This window comes from Artibeus jamaicensis, unplaced genomic scaffold (genome assembly GCF_021234435.1).
Source record: "Artibeus jamaicensis isolate MK-2021 breed Jamaican fruit bat unplaced genomic scaffold, CSHL_Jam_final contig_384, whole genome shotgun sequence".
Taxonomy (NCBI): Eukaryota; Metazoa; Chordata; class Mammalia; order Chiroptera; family Phyllostomidae; genus Artibeus; species Artibeus jamaicensis.
In genome coordinates this window covers 5313313-5334358 of record NW_026521810.1, presented here as the reverse complement: position 1 = coordinate 5334358, position 21046 = coordinate 5313313, and the positions used below count along the sequence as shown (strand labels likewise).

Sequence of the window (21046 nt, the reverse complement as noted above, 5' to 3'; positions counted from 1 at the left end):
CACCCGACAGTATCCTAGAAGGAAATAAAAATGTGAAGAATTCTATCCCATGGTTAAATTTCTAATGAAAATGAAGACTTAGGAAAGTCACTAAGAAGTTAACTGGTAGAACCTGAAAATAAGCCATAAATTCCAAAAGACAGAATTACAGGCAAAGTGTGTCCCCCCTCCCAAATGAAAACAATTAAACAAGGGTTTTGCTAGAAGTACTCTGAGATTCCACTGAAAGGATCAAGAAGTGTGGCTTTGCCTTAAAAAAAAAAACCCTCAGCTAAAAGTATATTTACACATATTTACTAATTTATTTCTTCACTATATTAGGTTGTAATAACCATACAGCAACTCACCTATTTTATTTTACACCACACTAATCAGTAATTAGTAATGGGGTACCTAAAATCTACTACGGTATACTGTACCAACTACATTATATTACATTTGTACCTAACTGTATTAGGTTCTGTACCAAGTACTATGGAGAAGATCCACAGAGCAAAAGATACCATGTCAGATAAAAAGCAAAATCACAAGCTCAGTAAAAACAAAAGATCTAAGAAAAAGAAACAAGAGACGGAACAGTAAACAATATAAACCAGTTCTTTTTCAATAAAGTAAAACATACAAAATAGAAAGATGCCTCCCCAGCACACTGTAGTGTGCATGGAGCAGCGCTAACATGACCTACACCATTGTTTCTGTTGATCTCCTATGGGCATTCTAAACAACAAATTCTGAAGCAAAAAAAGGACTATCTGGATTTTATGGAAAAAATAGTAATTTTGTTGCTTTCTATATGTTCTTAACTCCCAGTTAACACACACAGCTGTTAAAACTCCAGTCAGTGACTACTCTTTTGAAATAAATAGTAAATATTTCTTGGAACAGGAAAATTTTGAGTGTTGGGATTAAGTTGAAGAGCCCACAGACATGCTTTGGGCAGAGTGTTCCACGGTATAAACGCCCACTTTCACTGCCTCTCACAATTCTGAAGCAAGGGAGTGGTGAACGTGAAAACCAGATGAACATGTAAACATAATCTTTACTGTGTCTTATAACCATCAAAATATTTTTCAAGTACAATCAATATTAAATACTTGAATTTATGTGAAATGCAACCTGGCAAAGTTCTTAAATATTTTAAACTAATCTTACATTTGAAAAAAAGCATTATATACATGGCTTCAGTTCAAGGCTGGTTGTCGCAAAAAGAAAAAACCTTGTTTCTCTTGGAAAATAAAAAGGTTGAAGTATAGATAGTCCCCAATTTTTGATGGTTCAACTTAAATTTCAACTTTACAATGGTGCAAAAGCAACCATACTTTGAATTTTAACCTTTTCCCAGGCTAACCATATGTGGAACCATACTCTCTCCTAATGCTGGGCAGTGGCAGTGCCCACAGCTCCCAGTCAGTAGCATGAACACAAGGGTAAAGGACCAACACACTCTACACAGCGTGTTCCTGTTGTGAGATGATTTTGCCCATCTGAAGCCTAAGGTAAGTGTTCTGAGCACCTTTACGGCTGACTAACTGAAGGCTGGCTGAGCTATGATGTTTGGTGGGTTAGGTGTGGTAAATGTGTTTTTTTAAAAAAACATACTATTTCTGACTTTTATGATATTTTCAACTTAATAACAGGATCATTAAGATGTAACATTATCGTAAGTCAAGAAGCATCTGTATACATTTAAGGATAAGTATAGACAGAATCCTACTTACTTATCCGGTATACATTTAAGAATAAGTACAGTTAGGTATTCATTAGACTATAGCAAAACTTATCTGAATTCAAAACAAAAAAAATACTGACAAAAATAAAGAATGCAAATTAAAAAAAAATTAATCCAAATGAGTCATGGAGTAAAGTAATGCTCAATTATAAACATGTTTCTTACTTTTTTAAATTTTAACTAGAATACTGGCATTGAAGAGTTGCCTGAAATGAGGGCAAAGTACTTTTGACTATATTCTTAGGTTTATGTCAAGTACAAAAAGACTGCAGACTCAACTCAGGAGAAGCACTGGGTCAGGAATGCAATCTCAATTAATTAGGTATCCCAGCTGGGCAGTGGGTTTGCAGCTGTTAACTTGATCAATGACTTACCTAAATGTCATCTCTACTGATTCGCTTATAAATTACCAGCAAGTGAGACTAATGTACAGGTGCTAATTTATTTAAACTGTTCTCTACATTTCTACATAGCTTTATAAACTGCATCTGGCACCTAATGTTAGCTGTCAGTTGTACTTAGACATGCCTGTCCTAACGACTCTGTTCATTAGAAGTGAGCACAAATTATGAAATATTGTGAAAAATGATACATCAAATGGAATAGGCACAGCAAATCAATTAGAGAAACTTCATACAGCATATTCACACTTAGGAGAATAAAACATTCTGGTTTCAGAATGAAGTCTATAATACCAATTAAAAAGTAATTGGTAGACTTCAGCAGTGTTATATATCAATTTGCTGGCTTTTTTCCTGAAATTCTATAGTAATGAAGAACTTAACTTTTAATTCCCAAATAAAGACATTAGTAAATGCAAGTGTAATTCTCTATTCATATTATTTAATATGATGTTTCCAAAAATTTTATAACTGATACTGCTTAATTCAAAAAGGAAAATGCAAATTATCAGTGGTTCTCAACTTTTTTGTGCTTACAGCATGAGTTTGAGAAAAATAGTTTTTGATGGTACATGTGAAATGATTTAAAAACCCAACAATACTAAACACACTGGCAATAACTGTAACCCAGTGTCCACTCCAGCATGACAGTGAGTTATCATGTCTATTAAGTTATATGGGCACTGACTGTACTATTCATCTGCCAGCCGTTAGCCTTGGGTCACTACTTGAGGACAATTGTTTTCTGCCCTGCCTCTACTACAAGACTCTGGAGCTTATTTCTTTATAGTTTCCACCCATAAGATCTTCTTTTGACCAGTGTGTAACTGCTTTACATTGAATTACAAAACCCACTCAGCTCAATACTCAGCTGACAGGTTCCTCCTCGCTGCAACATACATTGTTACAGCCAAAAATACTTCTTATGTGTACACTGATCACCATTTGGCCATCACCAGTGAATGGTTTATGGCATAGGAGTTGAGAACCACAGCCTTAAGACTATTTTCAAAATTCTTAGCATGCATTTTAAGTACTTTGAGCAAGATACCTATATACTACTGATTGTTAGAGGGACCCGTTTTTCCTATTACATATTCTGAAGGTAATTGGTAGCACCACAGCTGTTCAGTAGTAAAGAGCTATAAGTGATTTCTTTCTTTTAGATATACTTAAAAGATCAGGCAAAAATTAAACCGTTTTGAAGTGAAGAAAATCTATACCTGTCAATGACTGATTTCTTTGTAGTTAACTTGGTATTTTACCAACTAAAAATAATTTTCATATAAATTTAATAGCAAAATTGAGCACTAAATACAGCAAAGTAATTTTGCAAAAAAAAATTCTAGCAGGTAGACAGTCTGTGCTTTAAAAATTAAAAGGTTTCTAAGTAATTTACCTTTAAAGTATCAACAGTTACAAACAGAATTTTTATTCATAAAATTTTATTAAAAAATTTACCAACCCACATCTGAACACTTCTTAAGCTTTATTAAAGTAAGAAAACACTAGCATATAAGATTAGCTAAGTGTAATTCTCAGACATAAATTACATATGCTATACTCAGTGAGGCCGGAGACCAGATTTCTATTCAAGCTCAACCCTGAAATGAAGTTGTAAACCTGGAAAAAAAAAGGACTATAAAGAGGAAAAATAGCCGCCATATTAATAAATGTATGATTTTCCTTAGTAGGAAGGGTACACAGGTTCTCATACTGAGTCCAATGGCCCTTCATTTTAATTCACATGCCTAGTAAGTTTAGTTACACCGGAAGGTGGGAAGTCATGAGAGAGAGGCCAGGGGCAGACACATGTGCACAGACATTGTGATAGGAAAGGAGATGGCAGGAATCGGAATAAAGCACAGCCAGGCCATTCAATACAAGGACAAATATTCACTAGGAGCCACAGCTGGGAATCACAGTTTTACAGCCATAATAAAAAGGAAAATACTGAGGCACTGTAACGTTAAGTTATACTCATTATATTCTACTGTGCAAGGTTGGGGAAACAACTTATTTTAGAAAACATTACCCTCCAAAATAATCTTTGAAAGTATAGAAAAACATACTTTGGGTACAGAAAGACCTTGTACAGCCGTGGTTTCTTCAACAATAAAAACTACCCCATAAGGTTTCTATAAACATTAGCTGTAGTCATGTGTACCAGGTTCCCCGAGAGCGTCCTGCACATATATATAAAAGAGGTATTTAGTAAGTGGTGGTATTTTTCATTACAAATAATTGAAAATAAGCTTCCTTATCTGGAAAATTCCCTTTTATGGAATATCTAAATTCCTGATCATATTAAATGAAATCACTGTAGCTCATTTTAATTTATATACTAAAAAAATATAAAAAAGAATAACTTCTAAATATAAAATAACAATCATAATGTTCTTCCACAGATTATCTGGAAGGTTAAAATATTTTCCTGATTTTGGATGTCAAATGATTTTTTTTGGTCTTTAGAAATAATTAAGCATTTTGTCAGTACGGAAATGCTAGATAAGACCCATCAGCTATGCCTCTTTCAAATTATACACACAGCTGAAACTCTTACAAAAATAATATTTAAAAAAATGAAAACAAGGACCATAACAGGTGAGTTATTTTAATGCCTTGATAATGGTTATCACTGTCCTCTTTGTTTTTATATCTACTCAGATGCCAAAGGGAGCCCACTAAATTTAATAAAAATGCCGAAAGACTCTATTGATACGTGAAACAGTGAAGCAGATCAATCATCTGCAGGGAAGTCTAGCACAGCAGAATTCCATCACTGGTGTCAGGCAAATGGCTAACACTCCCTCCCACACAGGCTTTTAGAGGGTGAGACAAAACACCAACCTACTACACAATGCAACCCCCAGTTTAAATCACTCAGTGATAAATCAATGTATTTCAACAGTATTTCAGATTATTCTCCCCAACGCACAGTCTCAGGTGGCATGAAAGATTTGTGTGACAAAGGCAATTAGAAAACTAGTAAGTGATTCAAGCTATGGTAGATTTTATTTATTATAATTAATTATATGAGAATAACACAGTGCATTAAACTCCTGTTCTTTAGTTATACTCTTAGATAGGCAAGCAGCTGTTACTACTTTAGAGACAAGAAAATCAAGTGACAGTGCCGTGACTTGCTCAACATTACAATGTTAGTTAGTGACACTGCAAAATTTCTTATCCCAAGTTCTGCATCTTCCTATGTCACTTCAACTATAATACATTTATTTTTATCAAAAAGACCCATTTAACAACCAAATTCTAAACGTTCTGCATCTATATTCCTCACAACACAAGAAATTCAGCTTCATTTTAGAAGGTTCCACATACTTTAATCAAGAGGTTGGAGACTTTTTTAAATGTTAATTGATGATTTCATTACTTTTTTTTTTGTTAAGTCTAAGAAAGACTTTTTATTATATTCAGTTAGTACAATAACACGAAATAACATCACCTTACTTTCTCCATACATACACAGTTTTAACAGTACAGAAAAACACCCTGACTGGTGTGGCTCGGTTGGCTGGGCCTGGACATGCGAGGTGAAAGGTCACCAGTTTCCCAGTCAGGATGCTGTCTGGGTTGCGGTGCATGAAAGAGGCAACCTATTGATGTTTTTCTCACACATCGATATTTCTTTCTCCCTCCCTTCCCCTCTCTCTAAAAATAAATAAATAAACTCCTTAAAAAGAAAGTACAGAAAAGCTGTCACTTCTTACATTTACTTACTGATATCAATTTATACATATCTTGTCTAGAAAACAATTCTATATTTTAAAAACCAAAACTAAACATAGTATTTCTGATTGAATGATAAGAGCCTCTAAGACTTCTCTAAATAATATAAAAAGGATACTCTAGATGGAGACACCAATGTGTGTCTGTTGTAAACACCTTAAAAACTTTAAAGGTATTTTAATATATGAAAATAAGTATTTTAAATCTTATAAATCTTTACTTAAATACATTCCAAGATGGTTTTGGCTATTATTATTCTAGCAATTGGTTAATAAGCAGTATAAATGGACAGTTTCTAATATATAAAATATAAATAGTTTAATCTAAACCCAATGGCACCTTATTTACTTATGTAAAAATTATACAGTAAGTCTAGACTTTTAACTATATAGGTAACCACATTGTTATAGGTCATGCCTATTCTGTAGAAATTAAATTCTCGTAAAAATACACTTTAACATCCCAAACTAATACTTTGATTAAAAATCCAAGCAATGAACTAACCATTCCAAACAACATAGCTCATTTTTAATACTTATGTTGTGAAAATACTTATCCCTTTAGATGGAATTACAAAACTGCTGACTGATTCTATTTCTCTCTGTGAGCTGAATATGCAGCATGTACTGGTACATCCCAGAAGGCTGTAAAGAAATCCTTAAAGATGCTGTAAGGGTAAACTCAGCTGGATAGTGGGATCTTCTTACTGAGAACTCAGGAACGCACAGGTCACAGGAGAGAGGGAATGTCCATTTTTAAAAGCAAATGGTAATAAAAATAAATATTCTCCTTGCAACATGCCAGACCCAGATGGCTTCACTGATGAATCAATAAAACATTTGAAGAATAATTAACACCAATTCTTTCAAAAATAAAGAGGAGAGAACATTTCCCAACTTATTGTATGAGGCCAGTATTATCCTGAGGTGACAAAGACATTATAAGAAAATTGCAGATGACAATTAATTAGAAGCAAAAATCCTTAGCCAAATGCTAGCAAGTCTACTCCAGAAACACATAGAAAATGATTATCCACACTGACAAAGTGGGGTTTGTTCTAGAAACACAAAGTTAGTTTAACACCCAAGTCGATTAATGTAAAAAAATAAACAAATAATTTGTATCCTTTAAAGCAGTGATTTTCAACCTTTTCATCTCACAGAACACAAACTAATTACTAAAATTCCGTGGCACATCAAACATTATATTTTTGCCAATCAGACAAAAAAAAAGTATAACTTTGACTAATTCACACCTGATGGTTATTGTTGTTAGCTGTTGTCATTTTTTAAATTTGACAATCTAAGGGAAAAGAGGTCAGTACCTATGACTAATAGGTATCACATGCTTTAAAAATTCTGTTCCATGGTAAATCAGTTTGAAATCACTGTTTTCAAGTATTAAGTTTGACAACAGAATAAAATCTGATTCTTGTGAATCTTAATTGACATCCTACATTTGTGTTAGCTCAAGATCCTATTAAAAGTTTAACTATTAATAGTAATGTTTCAATGAACAATGTTTAAAAGCTTTATTCATTATTTTATTTTTAGAGAGAGAGGACAGGAAGGAGAAAGAGAGGAAGAGAAGTATTAATGTGAGAGAGAAACATCAATCAGTTGTCTCTCATAGAGCCCCAATCAGGAACTGAACCCCAAGACCAGGCGAATGTCCTGACTGGGAATGGAACCAGTGATCTTTTGCATGCCTGGGTTGCGGGTTCAGTCCCCGGTCAGGGTGTGTACAAGAGGCAAGTGACTGATATTTAGCTCTCACATCACCATTTCTTTATCTTTCTTTCTCCCTAAATAAAATCTGTAAAAAAAGAAAAACAATTTTTAAATAAAGGAAACAATTCTACCAAAAAAATTTTAAAAGAAATTAATGCTTTTAATTTAAGCATTAGGAAAATTATTTTTAAGAAATAAACTTTAAAAAATGACAAACTTAAACTCTGAAAACTATAAAATATCATTGAAAGAAATTAAAGATCTAAATAAATAAAAAGACATCCCAAGTTCACAGATCAGAGGACAAAATTAGGCTGGTGATACTCCCAAAATTGACCTAGAGATTCAACACGATCTCTATGAAAGTGCTAGCCAGCTCTTTGCAGAAACTGAGAAACTCATCCTAAAATTTGTAAGGAAATTCAAAGGGCACATAATAGCCAAAATGATCTTGAAACAGAAGAACAAAGTAGGAGTACTTCCCCATTTCAAAACTGATTATAAAACTATAGTAATGAAGACAGTATAATACTGACATAGGATAAACATACAGGTCAATGAAATGTAATTGAGAGTCTAGAAATAAACCCTCACATCTACAGCCAACTGATTTTCAGGTGATGAAACAAGTCAATGGGGAAACTACTCTGTTTAACAAATGCTGGTGGGACAGTTGGGTATCCTCAAGTAAAAGAATGAAGCTTGAACCCTATCTCACACTACATACAAAAACTGCCCCGAAATGAATCAAAGACTTAGGAAAGGGATCAAAACTTAGGAAAGAACTAAAATTATAAAATTCTCTAAAGAAAACGTAAGAGTAAATCTTCATGACTTTGGATTAGCAATGGTTTCTTAGGTACATATACAAGAGAAGTGAAAACATGACTACACAAAAACTTTTACAAATGTTTATAGCAGCATTATTCATGACAGTCAGATAGAAACAATCTAAATGCCCATCAACTAATTAATGAATGGATTAAAAAGAAATGTAGTATATCCATACAATGGAAAATTACTTGCCAATAAACAGGAATGAGCTGACACAGGTTAACACATGGATAAGTCTTAAAAACAATATACTAAGCAAAAGAAGCCAGTCACAAAAGCTCATGTCTTATATGATGCTGCTTATATAAAATGTCCAGAGTAGGCAAATCTATAGAGACAAAAAATACAAGGTAGTTGTCTAGAGCTTGGGGGACTAGAGAAGTTTCACAGTGGCTGCTAAAGGGTAAAAAGTTTTGTTATGGAGTGATGAAAATGGTCTACAACTAGATTGAGGGAATGGCTGTAAAACTCTGTGGACAGACTAAAAACCAGTGAAGTATACTCTTTAGATAGTATGTGAAGGTATGTTTCAATAATGCAGCCCCCCAAAACAAACAAAAAAAGTAAACAACTTTAGGGGACTTCTGGCTAAGATGGAGGCATAGGTAGACATACTGAGCCTCCTCACAAAACCAAAACAAGTACCATAACAAATAAAAAAAAATAACCAGAACTGCCAGACAATCAAACTGCATGGAAGTCCCACAACCAAGGAGTTAAAGAAGAAACATTCATCCACATCGGTAGGAGGGGAGGAGATGGACAGCTGGGGTGGAGAGAACTCAAGGCAAAGCAGCAGCTGGAGGACTGGGTGGTCCCACGTTTGCACGTAGATAAAACCAGGAGGAATAACTGGAGAGTGAGACAGACTATGCAACCCAGGGTTCCAGCGTGGAAAAATAAAGGGTCAGATCTTCTGATTGAAAAAACTGTGGGGGCTGAGGTAGAGGGATAAACTCCAAGCTTCTCAGAAGAATTTGTTGGAGAGACCCATAGGGTCCTCGAATGTACACAAACCCATCACCTGGGGAATCAGCACAAGAAGGGCCCAATTTGCTTGTCAGTAGTAGAGGAAGTGACTGAAAGCTGGTTGGGAGCTGAACAAGGGTCATTGTTCCCTCTTGGACCTCTCCCCCACATACAGTGCCACAACATAGTTATAAGGGTTGCCTTGCCCTGGAGAACACCTAAGGCTCTGCCCTTTACTATGTAACAGGCATGCCAAGACAAAAAAAAAATGGCCCAAATGAAAGAAACAATTAAAGCTCCAGAAAAAAATACAACTAAGCAATCAAGAGATACCCAACCTATCAGATCCAGAGTTGAAAGCACTGGTAATCAGGATGCTCACAGAAATGGTCGAGTATGGTCACCAAATAGAGAAAAAAGTGAAGGCTATGAAAAGGAAAATGTACAGGGAACCAACACTGAGGGGAAGGAAACTGGGACTCAGATCAATCAATGGTTTGGAGCAGAAGGAATAAATAAACATTCAGCCAGAACAGAGTGAAGCAGCAAAAATTCAAAAAATGAAGAGAGGCTTAGGAACCTCAGAGAAAACCTGATATGTCCCAACATCTGAATCACAGGGGTGCCAGAAGGAGAAGAGGAAGAGCAACAAATTGAAAACTTATTTGAAAACATAATGAAAGACAACTTCCCTAATCTGGCAAAGGAAATAGACTTCCAGGAAACTCAGAATGCCAAAGAGGCTGGAGCCAAGGAAACACACACTAATGCACATCACAATTTCATTACACAAGATTAAAGATAAGACAGGATTCTTAAAAGCAGCAAGAGAAAAGGAGACTGTTATGTATAAAGGAGTTCCCATCAGACTATCAGCTGATTTCTCAAAGAAACTGTGCAGGCAAAAGGGGCTGGAAAGAAGTATTACAAGTCATGAAAAGCAAGGACCTACACCCAAGATTATTCTATCCAGAAAAGCTATCATTTAGAATGGAAGGACAGATAAAGTGCTTCTCCGATAAGGTAAAGTTCAAGGAGTTCATTGTCACCAAGCCCTTATTATATGAAATGTTAAAGGGACTTATCTAAGAAAAAGGAGGTAAAAATATTAACAGTGAAATGACAGCAAACTCACAACTATCAACAACTGATCCTAAAAAAACAAAAACTAAAACTAAGCAAGCAAGTAGAACAGGAACAGAATCACAGAAATAGAGGATCACATGGAAGGTTATCAGCAGGGAGGGGGAGTGAGGAGTATGGGGGAAAAGGTACAGGGAATAAGTAGCATAAATGGTAGGAAGAAAATAGACAGGAGGAGATTAAGAATAGTGTAGGAAATGGAGAAGCCAAAGAACTTATATATACAATCCATGGACATGAACTAAGAGGGGATGATGCAGGTGGGTGGTGGGGTGCTGGGCAGAGGGGAATGAAGGGGAAAAAGGGGACAACTGCAATAGCATAATCAATAAAAATATTTTTAAAAAAGTAAACAGCAAAAGAAGTTGTCTCAGGAGAGAAGATTTAGGGGCACACAGATACAGAGATTGTATTTCTCTCAGCAAAACACATCCATAGTATAAATGCCCCACCAAGATGCCTATTATACCTGTATTTTTTAAAGGATACATATTATTAATACATATACTTAAATGGGGAAGGAGAGCTTATTTAGTTTTTGGTCCTTTTCTTCAATTCTTCTTTAAAATATAAAAAATTTTTGAGTGTGCAAATACTAGTTACGTTTTATTGTCTTCTTCTTGAAAATCACAACATTTTGAGTATATGGCTAAAAATTATGTAATACATTCTGGATATTATCAGATGTTTACATCTATGAAATAAAACATATGAAGAAAGAACACTAGGTTCAGAGTTTAAAGTTTTATAGCTTTTTTCTTTACCCATATTTACATCTTCAAACATGATGTTTATTCTTTCTATCTTCAGTCTCCTCTTCTAAAAATGGAGCAATACTTACACAACCTTTCATAAAATTAATGTTATAAAAATACAGGTTTCTTAACATCCCTAATACTGTCCCAATTATCATAAAATTTAAAAAAAGGACAGAAGCTATGAGGTCCATAATTACAAATCACCTAGACCTACAAGGGCAATCCTTTCAGCTCAGACAAAAAAATGCTGGTTTGGTGCCTTAAAGAGATACTGAAGTACCATTTACAAATAATTAGGAAAGGTATACAAAAACATGGGAAATAAAGTAAAATGCCTAGAACACAAAATGATTAAAGTAATGATATATTTAAAAATCATATAAAATGTTAAATCTATAAAGCTGTTCTGCAGTTAATTATAAACCTCCATTGGATGTCTCTGTTACTTTCTTAAAAATTAGAAAAAGCTTCAAAATTGTTAATTTGTTAAGTTCTTTTGCTAGCTATTCTAATATGCCTAGCAAAAAACTAATACTGATTGGCCAAAATGTTTGTTTGGTTTATTTTTGTAAGATGGCTCTAGCAGCACTTGGTTGTCTTTAACTTCATTTGAAACAATTTTGTTAAATTGTATTGTGACAGCTGCCATATCAGTGTGCATTTAAAAAACAACCTATCAAAACTGGTTAATTTTTGTGTGGTCATTTTAATATTGAAGATGGAAGTATGCAACATTTTTAGCATATTAGGCTTTATTATTTCAGGAAAGATAAAAACACAACTGAGACAAAAAAAGATTTGTGCAGTGTATGGAGAAGGTGCTGTGACTTATCAAACATGTCAAAAGTGGTTTTCAAAGTTTTGTCCTGGAGATTTCTTGCTGGATGGTGCTCCATGGCTGGGTAGACCAGTTGAAGTTTATAGTGATCAAATCAAAATATTGAGAACAATCAACGTTATACCACGTGGGAGACAGCCAACATACTCAAAATATCCAGATCAATAAAGTTGTTGGTGAAAATGAAAAATGTGTATTTTATTTTACATGAAAAACTAAACAGACTCGTCGGCCAACCCAATACTTTTACTGGGATTATAATTCAAAAGTGGTACAAGAATAGCATTGCAACCTATTTTTTTAATTAATAATTTTAATATATTTTATTGCTTATGCTATTACAGTTGTCCCTTTTCCCCCTTTCATTCCCCTCCCACCCCTCATTCCCCGCCTTTAGTTCATGTCCATGTATCATAAGTTCTTTGGCTTCTACATTTTCCCATACTATTCTTACCCTCCCTGTCTATTTTCTATCTACCATCTATGCTACTTATTTTCTGTACCTTTTCCCTCCTCTCCCGCCTCCCACTCCCCTGTTGATAACCCTCCAGGTGATCTCCATTTCTGTGGTTCTGTCCCTGTTCTACTTGTTTGCTTAGTTTGTTTTTTTTGCTTTTGTTTTAGGTGTGATTAACAATTTTGAGTTTGCTGTCACTTTACTGCACATATGTTTTATCTTCTTTCCCTTAGATAAATCCCTTTAATGTTTCATATGATAAGGGCTTGGTGATGATGAACTCCTCTAACTTGACCTTATCTGAGAAGCACTTTATCTGCCTTTCCATTATAATGAAAGCTTTGCTGGATAGAGCAATCTTGGATGTAGGTCCTTGCATTTCATGACTTGGAATACTTCCTTCCAGCCCTTTCTTGCCTGGAAGGTCTCTTTTGAGAAATCAGTTGACGGTCTTATGGGCACTCCTTTGTAGGTGACTGTCCCCTTATTTCTTGCTGCTTCTAGGATTCTCTCCTTCATTTTAATCTTGGCTAATGTAATTATGATGTGCCTTGGTGTGTTCCTTCTTGGGTCCAACTTCTTTGGGACTCTCTGAGCTTCCTGGATTTCCTGGAAGTCTATTTCCTTTGCCGGATTGGGGAAGTTCTCCTTAATTACTTGCTTAAATAAGTTTTCCACTTGTTGCTCTTCCTCTTCTCCTTCTGGTACCCCTATAATTTGGATGTTAGAATGTTTAAAGATGTCCTGGAGGTTCCTAAGCCTCTCTTAATTTTTTGGATTCTTGTTTCTTCATTCTGTGCTGGTTGAATATTTCTTTCTCCCTTCTGGTCCACTCCATTGATTTGAGTCCCAGTTTCCTTCCCATTACTATTGGTTCTCTGTACATTTTCCTTCATTTCACTTAGTGTAGCTTTCATTTTTTTCATCTAATTTGAGACCGAATTCAACCAATTCTGTAAGCATCCTGATTACCAATGTTTTGAACTGTGTATCTGATAGGTTGGCTATCTCTTCATTGCTTTGATCTGTTCTTTTATTTTGGCCATTTTTTGTCTTGATGTGCCTGTTATGTAGTGAGGGGTGGAGCCTTAGGTATTCAGGGGGCAGGGTAACCCACATTGCTGGGTTGTGAGGCTGTATGTGGGGCAGGGATCTGAGACGGAACAATGGCCCTTGCCCCACTCTATGCCAGATTTCAATCACTTCCCCCACTTCCCACCAGCAAATTGGGCCGTTCTGGTGCTGATTCCCATGTGGATGGGTTTGTGTATGTTGTAGGACCCTGCGGGTCTCTCCAACAAACTCTCCTATGAGGCTAGGAGTTTCTCCCGGCACCTTAACCACCACAGGTATTTTTTTTTAAATTTTTTATTGATTATGCTGTTACAGTTGTTCTATTCCCCCTTTCATTCCCCTCCACCCTACCCCCCCATCCCCACCATTACCCCCCCTTTAGTTTATGACCATGTGTCTCAAGTTCTTTAGATTCTACATTTCCCATACTATTCTTGCCCCCACACCTATTTTCTATCTACTGTCTATGCTACTTATTTTCTGTACCTTCTCCCCCCTTTTCCTTCTCCCACTCCCCTGTTGCTAACCCTCCTTGAGATCTTCATTTCTATGTTTCCACTCCTGATCTAGCTGTCCTTTTAGTTTGCTTTCATTTTAGGTGTGGTTGTTAATAACTGTGAGTTTGTTGTCCTTTCACTGTTCATGTTTCTTTAACTTCTTTTTCTTAGATAAGTCCCTTTAACATTTCATATAATAAGGGCTTGGTGATGATGAACTCCTTCAATTTGATCTTATCTGAGAAGCACTTTATCTGCCCTTCCATTCTAAATGCAAGTTTTGCTGGATAGAGCAATCTTGGTTGTAGGTCTTTGAATTTCATGACTTGGAATACCTCTTTCCAGCCCCTTCTTGCCTGTAAGGTCTCTTTTGAGAAATACGCTGACAGTCTGATGGGGACTCCTTTGTAGGTGACTGTCCCCTTAGCTCTTGCTGCTTCTAGGATTCTCTCCTTCATTTTAATTTTGGCTAATGTAATGATGATGTGCCTTGGTGTGTTCCTTCTTGGGTCCAACTTCTTTGGGACTCTCTGAGCTTCCTGGATTTCCTGGAAGTCTATTTCCTTTGCCAGGTTGAGGAAATTCACCTTTATTATTTGTTCAAATAAGTTTTCCACTGGTGGCTGTGCCTTTCCCCCTTCTGGTACCCCTATAATTCGGATGTTGGAGCATTTAAAGATGTCCTGGAGGTTCCTAAGACTCTCCTCACTTTTTTGAATTCTTGCTTCTTGACTCTTTTCTGTTTGGCCATTAGTTGCTTTCTTCTGGTCCACTCCATTGATTTGAGTCCCAGTTTCCTTTTCATTGCTATTTGTTTCCTGTGCAATTCCATTCATTTCAATTAGTTTCGCCTTCATATATTTGTCTAATTTGTCAGTATAATCAACCAGTTCTGTGAGGATCCTGATGACCAGTGTTTTAAACTGTGCATCTGAGAGTTTTGCTATTTCTTCATTGCTTAGATCTATGGGCTCTGGGGCTTTGAGATTCTTGCGCCATTTTTGATCTGTTCGTGCCCGTTAAGTATGAGGAGCGTAGCCTTGGACTCCCAGCTCGCTGGGTTGTGACGCTGTGGCGTGGTCAGAGCGGGGAAATGGCGACTCCCTCTGCTGTTTCTCACAGCTGGGTGAGGATCAGCACCTCAGGTGGTTCACCTGGGCTGGGCCACTCAGAGTTGCTGGGTTATGACGCTGTATGTGGAGGTGGGGTCAGAGCAGGGAAATGGCAGCGCCCTCCACTGCCGCTTGCCGCGGGGACCTGCCGGCCTGGTCCAACCGCCCACTCCCTCGCCCGTCCGCCCGCGCACAAATGCGCGACCACAGTCAACACGCAGCACCGCTCCCCGCTGTCTCCCCCGCGGTCGCTGGCTCGGTTGCTCACTAGGTCCAACCCTGCACCTGGATTCCGCGCCTGAGGTCATCTGACCGAGACCTCCTGTGCAACCCCGCTTCACCAGCCGCTGGTTTTGCCCCTTACCGGTCAGGCTGAAGAATTTGTTGTTAACGGACTTCCGAAAAGTTCAATTTTCCGTGTTCTGGCTGTGTTTTTTGTTGCTAATATTTAGTTGTCTCTAAACTTGGTTGTGTGAGAAGGCACGGCACATCCACCTATGCCTCCATCTTGGCGGAAGTCCCACAGGTATTTTCAATCAGTGGTTTGAAGCTTTAGTTCCCTGAGCTGGAACTCTGGGTTGTGTGGTCTGTCCCACTCCCCAGTTTTGCCTGGTTTATCTGCAGTCGAATGTGGGACCACCCTGTCCACCAGCTGCCTTGCATTCTAGACCCTGTTCCACAATCCGCTGCCTTGCTGGGCCAAGCAGCAGCCACCGCCTTGCCGCGAGCCCCCTCTGCTCCAGCTGCCCATCTCTGCCCCTCCTACCATTCTAGATAAATATTTCTTCTTACCTCCTTGGTGGTGGGACTTCCTCACAGTTAGATTTTTCTGTCAGTTCTGGTTATTTTTTGTTTTTAAATTTGTTGTAGTCCTTCTTTTGGTTGTGTGAGGAGGCCCAGTGTGTCTATCTACGCCTCCATCTTGGCTAGAAGTCAGTATTCTAACCTATTCTTGAGGCAGGAGAGTAACAAGAACGTAGGAAAATTCCCTGGCGAGTAGAATGGGAAAACTGAGACACATGGCTGAAGAAATTGGCCAAGCAATTTACAGCCAGATACAGAAAGATACTTCTCTAGATATAACATCTAGGCCTCAGTTCTATTCAGATCCAGCCCCAGAAAAGCAGTAAAATGAGGTGGGTGATGGCAGGAATAGTCTGGCTGCAACATCTAATGTCCCCCCTGACCCAGCATCGACCAATCAGTGAAGATCATGACCTCAAAGAGCACACCTGGAAACCTGATGAATTTTCTGCTAAATCCCTCCCGAGACCTCCACTAAGATTCCCACCTGTAAGAAAAAAATAAACACCTTAAGACAAAGGACTCAGCTTGGACTTGCCCTTTGGGGAACAGTCTGCACCACTCCCTTCCCTCTCTTATTCTGCCACAGGCACACATCTCCTAAATTCCAAGGGTCCCCAGGAGAATTGCAACCAGGGAAATGATGGGCAGTGGCAGCTCGCCCTAGTCCAACCCCGGCATAAACTTGTCCCCAAGGCCCTCTTTTCTCCGCCTTCCCAGTGAGCTAAGGCAACCCAGCCTGTTGTTTCTTGTACACTAAGTCCTTCCTTGTTTACTGTCTCCAGCTTTAAGAAATATATTCTCATAGTCCCCTGGGCTGGTGTTGTGAAATCTTTCCCACACAAAGCCCAAAACCCACAAACTACCAGCTGGTCTTATGCAGACCCACTCCGGGACAGGTTTCCTGTCCATAACATTCTTAAATCACTTAGAATATGCCCTCACTTAAAAAATGTAAATATATAGTTGGTAAAAACTCTGGGGTTAGGTTTACTTATAGAATCTCCTATAAACTTAAGTATATTTCCATTACCATTTGTTTTATCATTCTGCAAGAAAGCCAAATTTAAGTCTATACTACTGTATAAATATTTCCAAATTGTGTATAAGCATTCACAGTGGCTCCTATGACCTTAAATCAAAGAAAGTATCCATTTCAAATAAAAGTCTAAAACTCATTATACTTTATTATGCCTCAAATACAGAGTAGCATCTGTCTTTGAAACCACAGTTTCAACTTGCAAAGTATAGTGGCATTTTTAAAATTTTGTCAGTTTCATTAAAGTTTACAAAGAGATAAAGAGCTCAAGCTGGAAAACAGTGCTTATGATATATCTAAAACTTTATCGGGGTGTCCAACCTATAGCCCACGGGCCATATGCAGCCCAGGATGGCTGTGAATGCAGCCCATCACAAAATCGTAAATTCACTTAAAACGTTATGAGTTTTATTTGTGATCATGTGTCACAATGTATTTACTGTGTGGCCCAAGACAACTCTTCTTCTTCTAGTGTGGCACAGAGATGCCAAAAGGCTGGACACCTTTGTAGCAATCACTTTTCAACAGAGGAGCTGTACTCACATCAATATCCTCTTGTGTAAAAGTTTCTGGATCTTCTCCCATCATGTTGGCTAAATGTCTCTTTCCTAGGTTGAACTCCTCAATCTGCTTTTTAATAAAATCCACTGTGTAGGTTTCACGTCTTAAGGCAGCCAAATTTTTCTTTGTTGTTACAACTGTAGTATGTCTCAGCCTTAATATCTAGCAGAAAACATAAAAGAAAAAATTTACATTAAGCAATTAATGATCTTATAGACAACTGTTTCTAAAAGAAAACAGGATATTCAAACAGTTGTCCTTTTTATGGTACTGAGATGGAAGAAGTCTGCAAACAAAGTAAAAGCCTGTTAAGAAAGCTGTTAGAATGGTCCCCAACTCAAAAGCTTGCTTTTTAAAACCTGTGCTTACAAAGTAGTTTAAACTACTAGCATTTTAACACATTAAAAACAAAAATATTTGTAAGAGATATGCCATTTCCTCATCTACTACGAACACCCATATTCCATATCCACTTGTCCATCTCAGCTAGTTGTGACATCTGAAACACGCGGGATGAAGAGTGACTGTGCCACTCCCTTAAAAGGAGACAGGCACCTGCAGACTGAAACCAGCAAGCAGAAGTGAGAGTAAAGGGACATGTACTTGGAAACAGCACCTTTAGACTATAAGGCACTTACCTTGTTTCGGCTACAAAAGCAGCCTATCTTTAAATGCCTTAAAATAAAAGGTGTTGCTTAGTTTGAAACTTTATTACATATTATATGGTCCTTATTTTAAGCTGGCACAATGAAGAAACTATTTCACTCAATATCGAGACAATTTCTTAGTATTAATTTGGTTCAATATGCTATGTAGAAATAAGAGCTTTCACATCCTTTTAAGTTATCAGTAATGATACCACATTTGCTGCTGTGGATCCTTTTTATGCTGTGGCACTAGGAATATCCCTCCAAGGCACTAATATTTCACCTGCAATAAAAGAAAAAAACCGGAAAAATGTTTCCAAATAACCATTCAGTTGCATTCAGTAGGTGGAGAGAACTAGAACAGATCTTTCTGGTCCTGGCTTTTCTCAAAATTTTAAATCTTGGGGTTCTTAACCTGGTCCCTGCCTCAACAATTTTAAAACTCTTAAGCAATATTCAGACTTAGTAACTCATCCACTTCCCTTTCATAAACGTAAATATCTCTCTCATACATACCACCATAGCACCTTCCCTCCCTCATGCATTCCCTACTCCTTTGACAATCAAGACACTCAAATAACTCTATAGTAATTTGTCACCACAGTTACAATAGAAAATGAAAAAAATACAGGACAAATATTAAAATATCCAGTTAATAGCAAAAATTATGTTGTCAAACTCTTTTAAAATAGTGATAAAGCAGTTTCTTGCTACTCTTCTAAAGAAAGGGCAATTTAAAAGTCCATGAAACTTTATAGTTCACTTTTCCTCAGGAAAGTACAGAGGAGTTTCTCTTTGTACTGTGATTCAACAATTGTCAACGAGTAGATAACTGACCAGAACTGGCTTATGTACATAGTCAGCCTGCCTTTGCATAGACAGAGCCTCCTGTTTTTACTCCTGCTACCTCTTTCCACAGCCAAGTGCCATTAGTACCAATTCACCATGTTGATAGTTTTACCATCTCGTTTTCCAGGAAACCTTTTCCAGGCTTTCCTTTATATATTTTTATGATTCCATGTCTTCTTTGAACAATGGAGAAAGTTACTTCCCATATTCAAAGTGAAAATGCCAAAGAAATGCCCTAAGAAACATGGCAAAGGTATGAACTTGGGGAAGAAAAAAGCAGCAGTCATAGAGTACAGGTAATTCTCCTAAACGTTCCATTGCCAAAACAATGATTACACTACTTGTTTTGTAAATAATATGACAAACATTTCTGTACATAGCTAAAACAATCCATTCATAGTACAGGTAAATCTCCTATGCCTCCCATTAATCACGAGCTATGGCTCCGACAAGGTGAAAATGAGTACTCTAGTGATCATGGCTCTATTCACTGAAGTAATGAATTCTAGAGAAAGCTACATCAGGGACAAAAGTGATGCGTTCAATTTTAGCATGATGAGTTTGAGATGCCTTACGGGCATCTCAGGAGAGTGGTGTAGGAGAGATCTGAGCTAGAGATATAGTCTGTTAATCTCAGAGGACACGATATTGACACCAGAAGAAGAGGGGAAATGGTAAACTCAGTGTTAGAATGAGAAACATCTCTTCTATGCAAAGAGCAAAACAGTTTGTAAGGAAGAGTGGGTGGATGAGTAAGGTTACTTAGGTCTTTTGGCCACTATTTTGTGAAATAGGACATTAGATAATCTGCGGGGTAAAGAGGGACAGGTTTGACAGACTGCACACGTCATATCCACAGTGGTTGTAAAGGGCAGACAAAATAAAGAGAAAAAATGTAAACATTTTAAGTAGTTATTTATCTGGATGTGAGCAAAGAGAATAATAACAAAGAAACAGCAATCTGTTATCTATATACTATTCTTAATATTTTCTTTGTCAATTATCTTTTTGTTTCCTGTATATTTCCTGTTTCAGTGGTATGCTGAATGTACTGTTTAGTTCAGGAGAGTTCTATCTGAAAACAGACTATACCTTCAGCATTATAAAGTGTTCCATTTATGTGCAATACTTGTTATCCAGAACCCATTCTGTTGGATAATAACATTGCAACACTTTTAAACTTCCATTCGCATATCACTGCCCATTTTTAAATATAATTGAATCATTTTTAGGTTTTGTTCTTTTGATCCAATCTGAGTTTTTAAAAAAAATAAATACATGGAAATATCCCACATAAATGGGCTTTAATATATATTGTCTTATTTTTAATGGTATTTATCTTTATATATTTTAATGCTTCCTTCCTGTTTTCTTTCTTTTGCTATATGGTCTGTACTTTAAAAAATTTATCTTTTGCCTCTCAAAGCAATCAGACAAAAGACATGGAAGAAACTCTCAGGGGAAACTGGATCCTAATCAAGGGAACATTCCTTATACCTAAAAAACAGTGAGACATCATGGCATGTTCCCAGTGTAATTTCAGATTTTCTAGAACAATGGCATGAGCCTCTTAAATCTCTCCTCTCCAAATGGAAGTTTATAGTGCTTCCCTATCACAGATCAACATGGTTGTCTAAAGTGTAGAGTGGAGCAGATAGCTTCTGTTTTCAGTTCCTAGGTCTCCAGAGCAAGGCCTTATGTTGATTGTGAAATATCCTAGACTTTGTGTCTGGTGCCATTAATATTTAAGACAGCTAAGGGATGGTATGAGTAAGATTTATTCAGTATGTTTTAAAACTAAAACAGTCACCTACCTATGTAGCTAACTTAATTAACTACATAGTAGCTATAGTAGTT

General features: G+C 37.0%; 1 protein-coding gene across 2 annotated transcripts in view; it reads right to left on the bottom strand.

The window, feature by feature from the left end:
* Positions 1-21046, bottom strand: part of MRPS9 (mitochondrial ribosomal protein S9) — a 62326-nt gene that overhangs the window by 31789 nt on the left and 9491 nt on the right. For both annotated transcript variants that reach the window (XM_053664571.1, XM_037166405.2), the window contains exon 2: positions 17676-17855. In XM_053664571.1, coding sequence (XP_053520546.1) covers positions 17676-17855 — 180 coding nt within the window. The remainder of the gene's footprint in view (positions 1-17675; positions 17856-21046) is intronic.